Source organism: Fusarium falciforme, chromosome 10 (genome assembly GCF_026873545.1).
Source record: "Fusarium falciforme chromosome 10, complete sequence".
Lineage (NCBI taxonomy): Eukaryota > Fungi > Ascomycota > Sordariomycetes > Hypocreales > Nectriaceae > Fusarium > Fusarium falciforme.
This window is the reverse complement of record NC_070553.1, coordinates 2,989,114-3,003,241: the sequence shown is the minus strand read 5'-3', so window position 1 is coordinate 3,003,241 and position 14,128 is coordinate 2,989,114. Positions and strand designations below refer to the sequence as shown.

Sequence of the window (14,128 nt, the reverse complement as noted above, 5' to 3'; positions counted from 1 at the left end):
TTCGTCTCAGCTGCGAATGCGATAACAACACTTGACGGGCCCGACAGCTGAATCCATGGATACCGTATGAGGACACCCGCTGCATCCGAACCTTGTGCCGAAGAGGCCATCCACTTGGCAAAGATAAAGGAACTGGACGACCTCGAAATTACGCTTGTTTCCCGTGGCGCGATTAGCGTAGCGTAGAGATAAGGGACAACCATCCCGTCACGATGTTCCGCCCTAACGCATGAGTCGTATGCCTCGCATTAGTTGGCCGGCGAGTGTCTCATGTCGAACGACTTCCGCCGTCTGCCCTGCGCCCAAGGTGCGAATGGCTTTCAAATCACAGGTCTGCTTCGGGAGTGCTCGATATTGTCGTCAATTGGGTATCTTGAAACCAATAACGTGTTGCCGTAGCTGTCTTTTCCCGTTTATAGTCGTAGACTGGGTATGAGCAATTATAGTTCGGCAATTGAAGCTCAGCAATTGTAGCCCAAACTGAGTTGGTCGCAAAGGACTTGATGCGCCCGGCCAAGTTCCCGATCATTATTTGTCGTCGACGGAGTGCATGATCTTCGACATGCATATGATTGGAGTGCTGCTCCGATGTGTTGCAAGGCCTCACACGCTTGAGCTCCTCTCAATGCCCTGAATCTCTGCCACCACTTGGATTCAATCACGAGTGTCATGACTTGAGCTCGGCCCTCCATTCGTCTTCCAGCTCAACAAGTCTTTCTGCAACTTTCCAGGGCGCTTCCTCCTCCAGAATTCTCCTCTGTTCTCCCGATATCCGATCAAGGACATATCGACTGACGGTTTCGGGGTCTCTCTCCTTTGGTCGTCCAATGCCAAGAGCAATTCGCACAAACGGTGAATCGGGGTATTTCCCTTGTGATAGAGACCCCTTGACACTTTTGATCCCGTTGTGGCCTTTGTGACTTCGATCCCACGCAGTAAGTCGAACTATGCCGAGGTCCTTCTCAAGTTCATCGTGCACAATGACCAGACTAAGTGATGATGGATCATGCTGCTTGACCATATCCTGCCATGCTCGAGCGACAAAGCTTCCAGAGATGTTCATGAGAGTGGGCGATTGAACCAATGTGTACTTTGGTCCCTGAGACACCAGACATGCCTGCTTTCCGAGGGTTACCTCCCGAAACGAAGGGTACCGTAGGACCTTGGCAAGACCATTGAGAGCGAAATGACCCGCAGAATGAAGACTTTCGTATTTGGGCAAGGGGTTTCCCAGACTGACGACGAGAAACCGGGGACTGAACATCTTGACGCGTGAATTGATACCGAGGCATCAAGAGCCCTTGACAAGAAAGTTTCTAAGCCGCTGCAAACGCGGTGTCACGTGAGGCATCTCGGAATAACACTGCCCCGACCAAAGTGCTCAGCCCCGTCGCTGACGTCGATCAGTCGATTGGGCTGGATTGTGGCTGAGCCCCAGTTTTGTCGTCACTCAGTGTCCAACTTCCATGGATGTTGGCTGACTCCTGTAATTACAACTTCCAACACTGTCGATATACCCTCGAGCGCGTCCGCAATTCCTTGCCGATTTTTACACCTAATCGAACCGAGCGAAGTCATCCTTAAAAGCACAAAACTGTCAACATGTCGTGGGCGGGTAGGCAAGCCATCACCCCGCAATCCGGAGGGGTCTAACACGAAGCAGGGTTCAAGAAGAATGTGAATCGCGCGACGACGCAGGTGATGATGAAGACGGGTACGTGAGATTGAGCGCGAGGTTGTAGAAGAGGCTGATGAGGGACTCTAGGTCATGTGGAGAAGACCAACGATCGTGATTATGAGGTTGAAGAGAGGTTAGCAACACTTGACAAGCTCAAAGCCGGTGCCTAACGGAACTAGACGATTCAAGACCATGGAGGCGGCTGCGCTGCGGCTTCAGAAGGAATCAAAGGGCTACCTTGACTCGCTAAGAGGTAGGTTTACCACGATGCGATTTCTCCAGAGAGACTAACAAAACAGCCATGACTGCCTCACAAATGCGAATTGCCGAAACGATAGATGCGTTCTACGGCGACTCGGGCGCAAAGGACGGCGTGAGCAGGAGTTACAAGCAGGCAGTCGAAGACCTGGACGCCGAAACCATCAAAGCGCTCGACGGACCCTACCGGACAACCGTACTCGACCCAATCTCCCGGTTCTGCGCTTACTTCCCCGACGTCAACGAGGCGATTAAGAAGCGCTCCCACAAGCTCCTGGACTACGATGCTCTCCGCGCAAAGGTCAAGAGGCTTGCCGAGAAGCCCGACAAGGACGCCACCAAGCTGCCTCGGACCGAGAAGGAGATGGAAATGGCCAAGGCTGCTTACGAGCAACTGAACGAGCAGCTCAGCTCGGAGCTGCCGCAGCTGATTGACCTCCGAGTGCCGTACCTCGACCCCAGCTTCGAGGCGCTCGTCAAGATTCAGCTGCGCTTCTGCGCCGAGGCATATTCCCGCATGGCGCAGGTACAGCAATACCTGGATGCCGACACAAGAGACCAGTACGCCGAGGGCCAGCTGGATGCCAGGGTAGAGCAGGTGTTGCAGGAGATTCGGGAGCTTAGCATCAGCGGCACGGTCTAGGCTTGTACAAGCTTCGTGTGTTAATAGTGCACTTGGGAACGGCGTACGGAGGTGCTTCTTGCTTGTAGACATTATCTAGCTCCATGAGGGACTCATGAGCAAATGAATAGACACCCTGACTTTTGGGCATGACGGTTTTGAAGTGAGGATGAAGTACATATCGCTTTGTAGGTCATGATCGCATTCATAGCCACTCTCTATTGAGGCTGCCCACCACCATATCATTATCATGGTTGCCCCTCATTAAGACATCCAACGATGCGCATCTGGGCCCTGTTTGGTACAGCGCGCCTTCGTTATTCACCCTCTTCGTCATAGCTTGGGTTGCATCTTGGTCGACACCTATTGACCAACAACTGGACCACCACCCGCTGACCCAAACAGATCGCTGATGCTCAGCCTCCTCCCCATCGCCTGCATAGCTGGGCCAGCCTCGGGCCCTTGTGTCTCGATAGGCCCAGCAGACCGGGCAATCTTCCAAGCCTCCTGGATCATGGCGGCATTCATCTCTCTCGTCTCGTCCTTGTCGTTGTGAATCCACACTCCTAGCACCTTGTCGCCTTCCTCCCAGTCGCCCTCGACCTTCATAATGACGAGCTCACCAGAGACTTCGGCGTGCGACACCCTCGAAAGATCCACTATAACATTGTCCAGCCCTCTTCTGCTCAATACAAAAACGCAAGCTCTGGGTCGCTGGCCAGGGTCCTCAGGTAGCGGCGACTGGGCACAAACAAACATGGTGCCCTCAACACCTGACTTCTCCCACCCCCCTGATGCGCTGTTAAAGGTGTAGATGACGGCGTTGGCCGCTATGCTGAGGATGGTGTGGATGGAGGGGAGGTAGCGCTGGAGGACGGAGAGGTTGAGCTCGGTGTTTGTACGTGGAGGAGGCGGTGCGTAGTCGGTGTGCACGGCTGAATAGGCGGCCGCATCGGATTCGTAGTCTGAGATGGCAGGTATTCGGTTCGATGGCTGACGGCTGTGCCGCGCCTTACGCGGTGTTGGTCTGCTCATGACGATACTCTTGGAGTTGGGAATGGCTTGGATGAGGGCGCCTGGTATGGCAGAAGAGGAGCAGGTAGCTGGTATTTAGCTGCGTAAGTGGCCCAGCAGTGGGTTTGTTCACGAATGTATGGCGTAGAAGAGAGTGTCCTGGTGTTTGTGCTGGAATGACATGCCGATCAAGGTCGAGGTTGACAAGGCACATGATGCGCCTGGCTTGGGCGGGCTCTTTGGGCGTCTTATCGATAAGACTCGCGACTCCCCGCGGGGCCCTCCCTTCCACTCACCTACATCATCGAGCCCAACTTCAAGATCTCACGTTGCACGTTGGCTGTGGCGGGTTATAATTGCTTTGCATCCCTTCTTCTGGCTTATCCAACATTCTTTTGGCACAGCTTAGAGTCCAAATACTGCCCTGTTTCTCGCAGCAACGGCCTTGCAGTTGAGCTCCAGTGGGAGGACGTCATGATCTAGAAGGCCACCAGTCGAACTCCCCGCGATAGGTCACGACGGCGTCGCATCACCAGTTCTCACTCCTCCAGCACTGCCACGATGGCTTCCATGACCGACGATCCTGCAACGCAGTCTGTCGAATCCGAACCGGTGGATCTGTCCTCGACGACACCACACTCGCTCGCCAAAGCTGTCCACGCCAGACGATCCGAATACGTGCGCCCGCACCGGCTAAAGGTCAAGATCGGGACGTGGAACGTGGCAGCATGTCCAGGCACGGATAAGGACCTTGCGACCTGGTTCACATACGGTGAAGGCCTCGACCAGAACTTTGCAGGGCTCAATCTCGTGCAAAATGACGCCGTCAAGACCGACAATAAGCAGCCAGGCAATTCGGAGCCGCTGCACCTGACAGCCGGGAAGGATATCGGTCTCTATGTGCTGGGGCTGCAGGAAATCGTAGACCTCAATACGACCAAAGAGTACATGAATCGAGCGGTGTATACGGATACCAGCGTCATGGACAAGTGGAAGGCTGCGCTGGAAGCTGCCCTGCCCCCCGGATACGAGCTTGTCACAGCCGAGCAGATGACAGGCCTGTTGCTTCTGGTGTATGCATCTCCAGAGATTGCGCCCACCATCAGCAATGTCAGTACAAAGCAGGTCGGCACGGGACTTCTAGGATACTTTGGCAACAAGGGCGCTGTTACGACTCGGCTTCTCCTTGGCGAGACAACTCGCATGGTCTTTATAAACAGCCATCTAGCTAGTGGCGCTGGCTCTTCATATCTGGACCGGCGGTGTTGGGATGTTGGCCAGGTTCTATCTCGGACTCAGTTCGACCCAATCGTTCACGCAGGCGTCAAGGAGGAAGAGGGAGAAAAGATTGGTGACGAGGACCTTGCTTTCTGGTTTGGAGACCTAAACTTTCGACTTGACGGCCTGCCCGGAGACGACATTAGACGGCTGCTCATGTTGCATGCTCGAGGTGAATATGGCGTGCCTGAGGACTCGAAGCCAGTCCTTCCCGAAGAGGGCGTGATCGTCATGAGAGGTTCTGATAGTGACGACGATACCACCACGACTTCGTCATTGCACTCTCGAAACGAGAGCTTCGATACCGCTAGCGATCTTCCGGACCCCGACGACTTTCCTGAAGACCCAAGCCAGGATCCCACCTCGTTACAGTCGACCATCGATTCGTTACTACCGCACGACCAACTGCGCAGGATGATCAAGCAGCGCAAAGTGTTTCACGACGGCTGGAGAGAAGGCGCAATTACATTCCTTCCGACATACAAGTACGATGTGGGAACAGTTGGGCTCTTTGACTCGAGCGAGAAGCAACGTGCGCCAAGCTGGTGCGATCGCATCCTGTTCCGGACTCGAAAAGACAAGCTAGACTTTGAAACCAAGGTTAGAGAGGAAGAGGAGGCAAAGAAGAAGGACGAGGAGATGAGGTCCAGAGGATTAGAAGAGGACGAAGACGTGCTCTTTAGCTATGATCCTGATGCTGATGGAGAGGATATAAGCGCGGCTACCGACGCAATCGAGTATGATGAGTACGACGAGAACGAGGAACCAGAGGCCGAGGATCTGGTGACTAAGGAGGGCTTCCACGATCGTATTGACCTGGAGATTTATGCCTCGCATCAGCGCATCACGTCGTCGGACCACAAGCCCATCACGTCCATCTTTACGCTCGACTACGATGCTGTTGTGCCAGACCTCAAGGCCAAGATTCACGCCGAGGTTGCGCGGGAGCTGGATAGAGCGGAAAACGAGGGCCGGCCAGGTATCACGGTTGTGGTTGAGGGCAACGAGGGCACGGACGGCAATATTGTCGACTTTGGAGACCTGGGTCCTCTGGAGAGAAAGACACACTCGTTGACGGTGGCCAATACTGGAGGTGTTGCAGCGACCTTTTCATTCGTGACGAAACCAACGACAGAGGACGGCGATGATGCCATACCTGAGTGGTTAAAGACAACCTTTGTACGCGCTGATGAAGAGTCACCCGAACCGCTGGGCGCTACAGTGACTCTTGACCCTGGAGAGACAGCTTCAGTGTTACTGGAGGTTCAGATCTCGGCGATATCCCACATCCGCGCGCTGAACGAGGCCCGCGCCAAGATCGAAGACGTCTTGGTACTTCGCATAGAGGATGGCCGGGATCACTTTATTCCTGTGCGCGGCAACTGGCAGCCCTCATGTCTGGGACGCTCGATCGCAGAGCTGATAAGGATCCCTGACGGGGGCATCAGAAAGTTTGTCAAGGAAAAGGGTATCAAAGGAGCAATCTCCTATGACTCGGATGTTCACTGCTCGGCACCAAAGGAGCTCTTTAAGCTCACAGAGGCGGTGCAAACCTTGGTGGAGCGCAGTCTCGCTGAAGCAATGATGCTTGAGGAGGCAGTATTGCCGCGGGATCCTGGGTGGCCACTGGAGTCGACAACGTGGAGAGTAGGGGAGGCAGAGCTGTTGGAAGCACAGATTGCGCTCGTGTCTGCACTCGACACGGATACTATGCTTCTGGATACGCTACCTCTCGAATGGCCGGCATCCTTCAAGCTGGAAGTTGTCTGCTCGGTCTTGCTACTATTCCTCGAATCGCTGACCGATGGTCTTGTCCCTACACACCTATGGGCGAAGCTTTCTACGGCGCTGCCTAATATTTCCTCATTGCCTCCAAATGTCTGGCCCGACACAAAGACGCAAATACTCGACATTCTGTCCTCAGCACCAAACCACAACATCGCATTCGTCTTCTTAACCGCCACGCTGTCCCGAGCCGCCACAGAACTCACGCCCGCAACGACAGACCCCAAAGCCACCGGCCTCACACGCAGACTAAGTTTCCGTCTGACTAATACAGAGGACGAAGACACCAAGAAGAGAAAGATGAGGGAACGCAGGTACGCCGAGATCGTGGGGTCGATGGTCTGCCGCGTCGACGAGAAGGAAAAGGGGGCTAAGGATCGAGCGCGGACGGTGGTGGAAATGTTTCTAAGAAGGGACGAGGGTAGCTAGAAGCGCAGGGATCGCAAGATCAGGGCGATGCGAGCGACTGTATGAGTTTTGAAGGTACATGATGGCTCTTTGGGGGTGGAATTAATCTGGTCCGAAGGGTGGTGTATGTACGTAGAGTTGTTTGTGTCGAGGCATCAATACGAGTCAGGGGATAATGGACGAACAAAGCATTTGATGTACAATGTTTGTATCCATCCACAATGAGTGCTCAGAGTCTACAAAGATGAAGAGACATGGAGAACATTGAAGGTACGTAAACAGCCCCAACCATCGCCCATTAGAGTTCCATTCTTGCTCACTGGATCTTCAAGGTTGACAAAAAGGTACCTGATCATTATAGGGGGAAGCAGCGAACGACTGCAGCGCCCCAACAATGGAAGAATGTTCATTTTTATTTTCAAGACTCCAACATATTTAGCTGTTGCGTCCTCCTCGTGCAGCATCCTTTCTATGACTTCACCCGTCGTGCTGTCCATCGCCAGTTCCGTCATCCCTCCCTCAGGGCTCAGGACCTCCTTTCACGCTCCCCGCGATAACCTCACATCGACCCGAAAACCTTCCGAGTGCAAGAGACCGCGAAAGCTCCCCGAGGATAAACCCTTTTGCCGATAGCCATATCGCCTTCAGTGATTCACTCTCCACCTGCATCCACCCGTTGGGGCGACAGACTCGAGCCCTGGGAGCAAACAGGACAGCAGTGCCATCGTTCGCTGCGTCTCGTTTACCTGCTTTCCTCCGTTCAAATTCAGCCCTTTATTCCTCGTTCGATCTCTACCCTCTTCGTGTGCAGGCTCTTTTTGCTGGCACTAGACCACCTGCAGTCTCACGGCCTCTTCTTCGCTTCGATCCTCGACCCTCCTCTTCAGGCTTCTTTTGACACCTCTTGATCATTTCTCTCTTGTTCATTGTGCGCCTCTTCATTCGAATAAATCCGACGACATAGTGCTCGCGAATTAATCGACCTTATCGAGCTTCACCTCTTGCTTCACTCCTTCGCACCGCGGTCACCAACCCCAGTGGTGCCTTGCAACTCCTCAACACCTGGCGAATCCTTCCGATCACACCAGCCCGGAGCTTTTATTTCTTTTTGGGAGAGTTTCTCCCTTCCTGGAAGGTTACAAGCCTTCGTCTTACTACCTCATTAGCCCGAATTCAGGAGAGCACATACCCGACTCGAGCAACATGTCGCAGACTTGGGGGTTTAAGCCCAGATGGATGGTAGATGCCTCGATCGAGCATCGCAAGGTTATCAACAACACATGCTGGAGAAACATCCGCGACATGTGCAGCATTCTGGACCGCGCCTATGAATACGTACGGCCGGAAGATAAGGAAGAATTCAACCGCTGGCAGAAGTTGTATCGCCCCCCTGGCGAAAGGCCGCATCGTCCCCCTTACCAGAGGTCACATCGCAATACCAACACTGCCCAGGGACCCCCAGACGCCTTGCCCGAGCAGCTTACAGAGCAAGAGACAAACCTCCAAGACGCTTTTGAAGTGATGATGGAAGATGTGGTGCTGGACGGGCTCAGGGAGCTCGAAGATGCAATCCAGGGCACCATGATGCCACGGACTTTTTCGCTTCATGACAACAACCCAAGCCAGGATACCATGGATACATTCAACGGCGAGAGTTCAACTCTCGAAGACGTGTTTCAACTAGAAGCAGATGACGAGCATGAAGAAGAAGAAGGAGAGGACACAGACACGGATCCGGACAGCTCGTTTCCATGGGAAGACGCGGACTCGTCTCTCGACAATGGGTCTCAACTGGAGGACGGCATCGCCCTGAGTGCTACGTCTCAATCGGACGATGATTACTTGTCCTCAGATGTCACATCTCAGATGGGCGAATGGACCTCGACACTGACGGACGAGACTTCGGATCTTTCCTCCCAGCCAGAAGATGACTACCCCGACCTGGGCATTTCGCCCGATACCGAAGAAGTCAATTCGACCCCTACCATTGTGTCTCGACCTGAAAATGAGAACCCGGCCTTGGATGATGCACTTCAACAGGGCCCAGCCATGCCAGAGACACTACGGGATAGAATGCCTGGTCTTCTCAAGGCGAAGCTCGAACGGAACGCAGTTTTTGAACATGTACTGACTATGATGAACCAACCCAGTCTCAAGCCCGCTGCTCGTCACACACAGCCGGCGCCACAGAATTTCCAGGAGACCTACGACAACGCCATCATCCGGATTGAAGAGCTGAAAAGTCTTTGGTATTGTGTTCGAGAGACGCAACGATACGTTCAAAAGCTGGAGAGAAACTACAAGAATGCCTGGAGGGATTTGGACGACAAAGCCTGGGTGTATAGGCACCGATCGAAGGTGGCCCCGGACTACCAACTCCAGCGCATGAGGAGCAAAGGTCAAGCGAGCCGCCTGAACGAGTGTATTGGTATCGACGATCCTTGGCCTGAGGGAGAATAGGGAATGCCCCCTGCCAAGAAGCCACGCAAGATGCTCTATCATCCTTCGAACGAACTACCTTCGGCTCGACGTCCGGCTCGCCCCATCAAGTGGTGAATAGAACTGTTGGATATGGCAGTACAATGGGCATCTATCTGGTCACTCGTTTGGATCGGTATGGGGTCTATTGATGGGTAAAGCACCGAATTCGGAGGGACTGATTGTACTGTTTCGTCCTAGAGATGGGATTCAAACTACAGGTAGTCAATTGATTTTCTACAACGTCTTTGTTCCCATGTTCGGCCTTTCCTCTTCGCTAGTCTTCCCGTTTTGAGTCTCGTGTAATCGTACCTAATGATAGTGTCCCTCGTTTTCAGGTCCTGTTTTCCCCCTAGGTTAAATCAAAAACAAAATGCTCGCTTCTCGCGCCCTATACCGAAATCATCATGTTTTTGATATTCGCTCGCAAGGAATGAATCGTGACGACAGCAGCAACTGCCGCAACCGGCCGGTTAATCAATGAAACGCAATTTGGCAATGTCTCAGGTTGAGATAGCCGGGGGTGGCATGTTTTCTCTCTCTCCGCACCCCCTGAAGTTTACTCCCCCCCTTTTTCAAGAGATAATCAAGGATGCCGCAGATTTGGGCACTGGCTCTCGCTGGTACGTGGGGTGAGCTTGCCAGTCTGGCTCGAAGAGTTGGGCTACCCAGTAGTAGGGGTGGTCCCAGTCGAACTTGTCCTGCTTGCCCGTGTACTCGACGTGGTTGGGGTTCTGGGGTCGTTTGATCTTTTCAACTGGAGACTCGGGTCAGTCGAACCATGTTTTGTTTTTATAGAACCAAGGTGCTGTACTTTTGCCGTTCTCCTTCTTGTACACCTCCCAGATGGCGAGCTGCTTGAGGATCTCGGGGTCTTGAAGCGTCTCCTGGATGAGGGTGTACTGCTCATCGGTGAGATGGTTCAGAAAGGTTCCCTTCTTGGTCTTGGGGTCGGGAGATCGTGGCCACGGGTGCTTGTTCCTGTAGTGCCAGTGCGTGAGGATATTGTTGCAGCTCCCGTGGAGGCTCTCGACGAAGGTGGGGATAGAGTATCGCAGCTGTTTCCAACAGTTGGTCATCAAAATGTTTCAACCAAGGATCAGGTATAAGAGTGTTCTTTGATCTTGTGTACGGCAGGAACGCCATTTCAAAACAAGAGCAGGATCAAGTACTCACCTTGGACCCAAAGTTTGCTCTCGCGTGACGGTACCTGTCCAACGTCATCACGCTCGCTTCCCGTAGGAGGATAAACACGATCAGGTAGAGCGTGAACCACCAACGGTTATCTTTCTGCAGAAGAAGCCAGTCAATGTCTCGTAGGAGCTTGTTTTTGAACCGCTCGAGCACCCAGACGTAGTTGAGCGTGTCGAACTGGGCCACGATCATGCGGGGCACAGAAACTCTGCCGATCAGGGGGTACGATATATCCACGTACTCGGGGAGCATGCCAAGTTTCTCTTCGCCCACGATATAGAAGGAGCCTGTCGTGTGACCTACAGAGAAAAAAAAGGTTGGTTTTGCAAGAGAGGAGAAGGGGAAGGGAAGCCTTACGGATTGCGCACCAGAGGGTGAAGAGGTTAAGCATGATGCCTGCTTCTCTGATGTCGTCGTCCGTCTTTGTCTTGTTGCTTTTTTCCTGCAAGACTTGTCAGTTTGGGACGTGATGGAAGGTTTCTAGAATAAGTACAGTTAGGGACATGTAGTGCTTCAACGCCATGAGGTCCGTCTTGTAAATGCAGTCTACCTCCTGATCCTTGTCCGCCACATTCTTGAGGGCGTCTATAAAAGCAGGGACGGCGTTTTCAATGGTATACCGCTCAACCGCCTCGGCAGTGGCTACGATGTCGTGCAGACAGTAACTCGCAAGCTCCTTCTTCTTAAACGTCTCCTTTCCAGAGAGAGTGTCGGTCCAGTACCTGGCTGTCACGTCGCCAGCTCTGGGCTTGAAGCGCACGACGCGCATGAGGAGTGGTTTACGGCAGAGGCCCTGCGAGACCTTGATGACAGTGGGCGTGTTGTCGAGACGGTCAGAGACGTCTCGCATCTGGATGCCCTTCCACCGCCGCGTGAGGTTGAGACCTCCGCAGCGGTAGAGCACCAGGTCGGCGATCTTGAGCCTCTGGCATGGCATAAAGCGGATGAGTTTTGGAGACTCTTTGTGGACGGCCTTGCAGCTGATGCATTCTCCCTTGGGTCTATTCTGGTCCGTGTTGCACTGGTCAAAGGTTAGGAGGGGGTCAGCTTTCTCAGATCTACAGGGAGTGTGTGTACCTTGATTTTCTGCATTCTGCAGCGCACGCAGGCGCCCATGAGTCTCGTGTTCTTGACATCCTCGCGTTCCCGGGGCCTCAGGGCCCGCCTCCCCTTGTGGGCATCATCACCGGGAGGAGGCGGGGAGTCGGGAGTCCCCATGGGCGGGCCATACTTTTGCCTGATGAGCTCGGCCTTTTCGTCATCGTCGTCGTAGGCGAACTCTGCTCGGTGGTACTCCTCGGCGAGCTCGTCGGACGTGTCGTACCCATGGTCTGGGGGATATCGTTCTTCTTCCGAGGAGCTGGTGTACAAGGAGGACAAGGAACTGTCAGTGTCCGAGTCTAAATCGTCTAGACGAGAGGCCTGGAGGGTGCGAGTGATAGTCCTGACTGTTCTGGGGTTGTAAGATCCACGAGATCGAGAGACAAGAGCTCGTCTCCAGGCCTCATGGCTTTGGAAGCCAAGTTGGACGACGGCTTCTTCCTCACTGCTTGATTCTTCTTCTACATCCCCTGCATCTTCAATTTCAATGTCAGCTTCTTCACCTTGACTCAGGTGACTGCTGTTGTCTTGATCATCTTCAAGTCCATCAGAGTCACCTTCAGCATCGTCTTCGAGGTCGTTATCCTCAGACTCGGAGGGCTCGCTCTCCTCCGAAGAAGCATCAGAGCTCGGAGCTCCCCTGTTCTCAGTTTGAAAGTTGGGAAGACGGCCACTTCGCTCTAGCCTAACAGAGTTTGTGCCTGTGACACCTGCTCCGCGGGGAACTACCGGGGGACTCGGATCCTCAGCATTCTCAGGAGAAGAGGATTCATCCGGAGAAGCCCGTGGTTCCTCTGGGGAACGCTGAGGTTCCTCTGCAGGCTGACCCCCTGGCACTCCCCCTGCGCTGTACCCCCCAACACCACGCTCTCGTGCAGCACGAGAGACGAATGGTGGCAAAGTGTCCTGACTCAAGCACAGAGCCAGCGGGTTCTCTTGACGAGCAGTGCCGGAGTGGGCACCTCTGCTGCTAGCAGGGGCGTCTGAGTGTCCATGACGTGCGTGCTGGTGTAAGCTTAAGTGCAGCGGGTAATAATTCGCGCTCTGATCACTGGTGGTGCTTGTCCCCACGCCTTGAAGGTTGCCGGACCCGAGATGGTTGACAGGTATACCCCTGGTGTCGTGGGCTCTGGGCTGCCCCGGACTTCCCAGCCGGCGGCTCTCGTCGCCCCGTACGGGAACATACAGCTGCTGCTGCTGCTGCTGCGGAATTATAGAGTACGGCCGAGACTCTTGCTGCTGGGTAGGGGAAGAATCGGGTGCTTGTCTGTCGGGGCGGCGACGCTTCAGGCGGCCGTGGGCTGGGTCGGCGGTATGCTCCCGCTTGAGACCTGTCTTCTCGCGCCTGTTAGAAGATCACAGCAAGCAGAACAGAACAGAGTAAAGTTCCAGGAGGTCGGTCCATCCAACCCGGTCCCATCTCGACGTTACACACTGAGCAGACTGAGGCCACTGCGCCCGTGCCAACGAGCCCACCACCCCAGCAGGCCATCCCAATCCCAACTGGGGGGGGGGGCCAACAACAACAGAGCCAGCTATGTACATGGAGTCCAATTCGCAGGGACATGACCATTGTAGGTAGACAAGTGGATGGATGGATGTTGCTAGTTACACCGCAGCGACACGCCCAGAAAGCGGACGTGGCTGGGGGGGTCTTTTTTTTTTTTTGCTCTTACTTACGCGGATCCCAGCCGGAGGAGTAGTTGGCTCCATACCGGCTCGTACAGTTGGCTGTGGCACCGGGCGAGTCTCCCCTAGCTCCCGTGGAGTAGGACGAGGAGGGAGTGTCATCAACGTTTAGCTTTCTCCGTTCCCATGCGTATTGTTGCCGCTCTCTCTCTACCTCGCTTGGTAGCAGAGCAACGAATGCGAACGCGACAAAGACGCGGGCGAAGGGACAGGAAGAAGCGAAGGGGGACAACGCACACGCACACACACAAATTACCGGTGAGGGAAACACAAGAGGAAGATGGAGCCCTCAGGCAAGCCCCCAAGGGCAAAACCACCCCGAGCCGCGCCCTCGTCCACTTGTTTCCCCCTCGAGGGAGTGTCTGTAGGGGGACGCTGTGGCGTTCCTTGTCCTCCCAATCCCCGGCCCAGTTGCGAGACACCCTGGCCTCGGCCTGCATGGGGTGTGGAAAGAGAGGACAAGAGCGAGCCTCGTTTGCCTGGGAAATCTTCAGCAGGTCATCCCCCGTGGGGGGCCAGGCGAGAGCCTCAAACTCCGGGGGTATCTCTGCTAGGTACATGGTCATTGTTTGCTTGACAGGATGTGATGCCCTGACGGATGGAGCTGATGGATGAGATGGTGA

At 54.3% G+C, this 14,128-nt stretch overlaps 6 protein-coding genes across 6 annotated transcripts; 3 read left to right on the top strand and 3 right to left on the bottom strand.

The window, feature by feature from the left end:
• Positions 1-667: 667 nt before the first annotated feature.
• On the bottom strand, positions 668-1,264 carry NCS54_01280400 (Hypothetical protein; the record flags this gene model as incomplete). Its single annotated transcript, XM_053158026.1, has 1 exon — positions 668-1,264. One exon carries the CDS (start codon positions 1,262-1,264, stop codon positions 668-670), a length of 597 nt encoding a protein of 198 aa, XP_053014001.1.
• Positions 1,265-1,602: 338 nt separating this feature from the next.
• On the top strand, positions 1,603-2,579 carry NCS54_01280300 (Hypothetical protein; the record flags this gene model as incomplete). The annotated part of the gene is made up of 5 exons (XM_053158025.1): positions 1,603-1,615; positions 1,664-1,714; positions 1,766-1,811; positions 1,858-1,931; positions 1,978-2,579. 5 exons carry the CDS (start codon positions 1,603-1,605, stop codon positions 2,577-2,579), a joined length of 786 nt encoding a protein of 261 aa, XP_053014000.1.
• A 342-nt stretch (positions 2,580-2,921) lies between these two features.
• On the bottom strand, positions 2,922-3,593 carry NCS54_01280200 (Hypothetical protein; the record flags this gene model as incomplete). The annotated part of the gene is made up of 1 exon (XM_053158024.1): positions 2,922-3,593. The coding sequence occupies one exon, from the start codon at positions 3,591-3,593 to the stop codon at positions 2,922-2,924; it is 672 nt and encodes a 223-aa protein (XP_053013999.1).
• A 540-nt stretch (positions 3,594-4,133) lies between these two features.
• NCS54_01280100 (Hypothetical protein) lies at positions 4,134-7,064 on the top strand (the record flags this gene model as incomplete). The annotated part of the gene is made up of 1 exon (XM_053158023.1): positions 4,134-7,064. One exon carries the CDS (start codon positions 4,134-4,136, stop codon positions 7,062-7,064), a length of 2,931 nt encoding a protein of 976 aa, XP_053013998.1.
• Positions 7,065-8,246: 1,182 nt separating this feature from the next.
• Positions 8,247-9,503, top strand: NCS54_01280000 (Hypothetical protein; the record flags this gene model as incomplete). Its single annotated transcript, XM_053158022.1, has 1 exon — positions 8,247-9,503. The coding sequence occupies one exon, from the start codon at positions 8,247-8,249 to the stop codon at positions 9,501-9,503; it is 1,257 nt and encodes a 418-aa protein (XP_053013997.1).
• A 593-nt stretch (positions 9,504-10,096) lies between these two features.
• NCS54_01279900 (Zn(2)-C6 fungal-type domain-containing protein) lies at positions 10,097-13,529 on the bottom strand (the record flags this gene model as incomplete). The annotated part of the gene is made up of 7 exons (XM_053158021.1): positions 10,097-10,278; positions 10,336-10,579; positions 10,698-11,014; positions 11,073-11,157; positions 11,209-11,736; positions 11,793-13,154; positions 13,497-13,529. The coding sequence occupies 7 exons, from the start codon at positions 13,527-13,529 to the stop codon at positions 10,097-10,099; spliced, it is 2,751 nt and encodes a 916-aa protein (XP_053013996.1).
• Between the last annotated feature and the right edge of the window lie 599 nt (positions 13,530-14,128).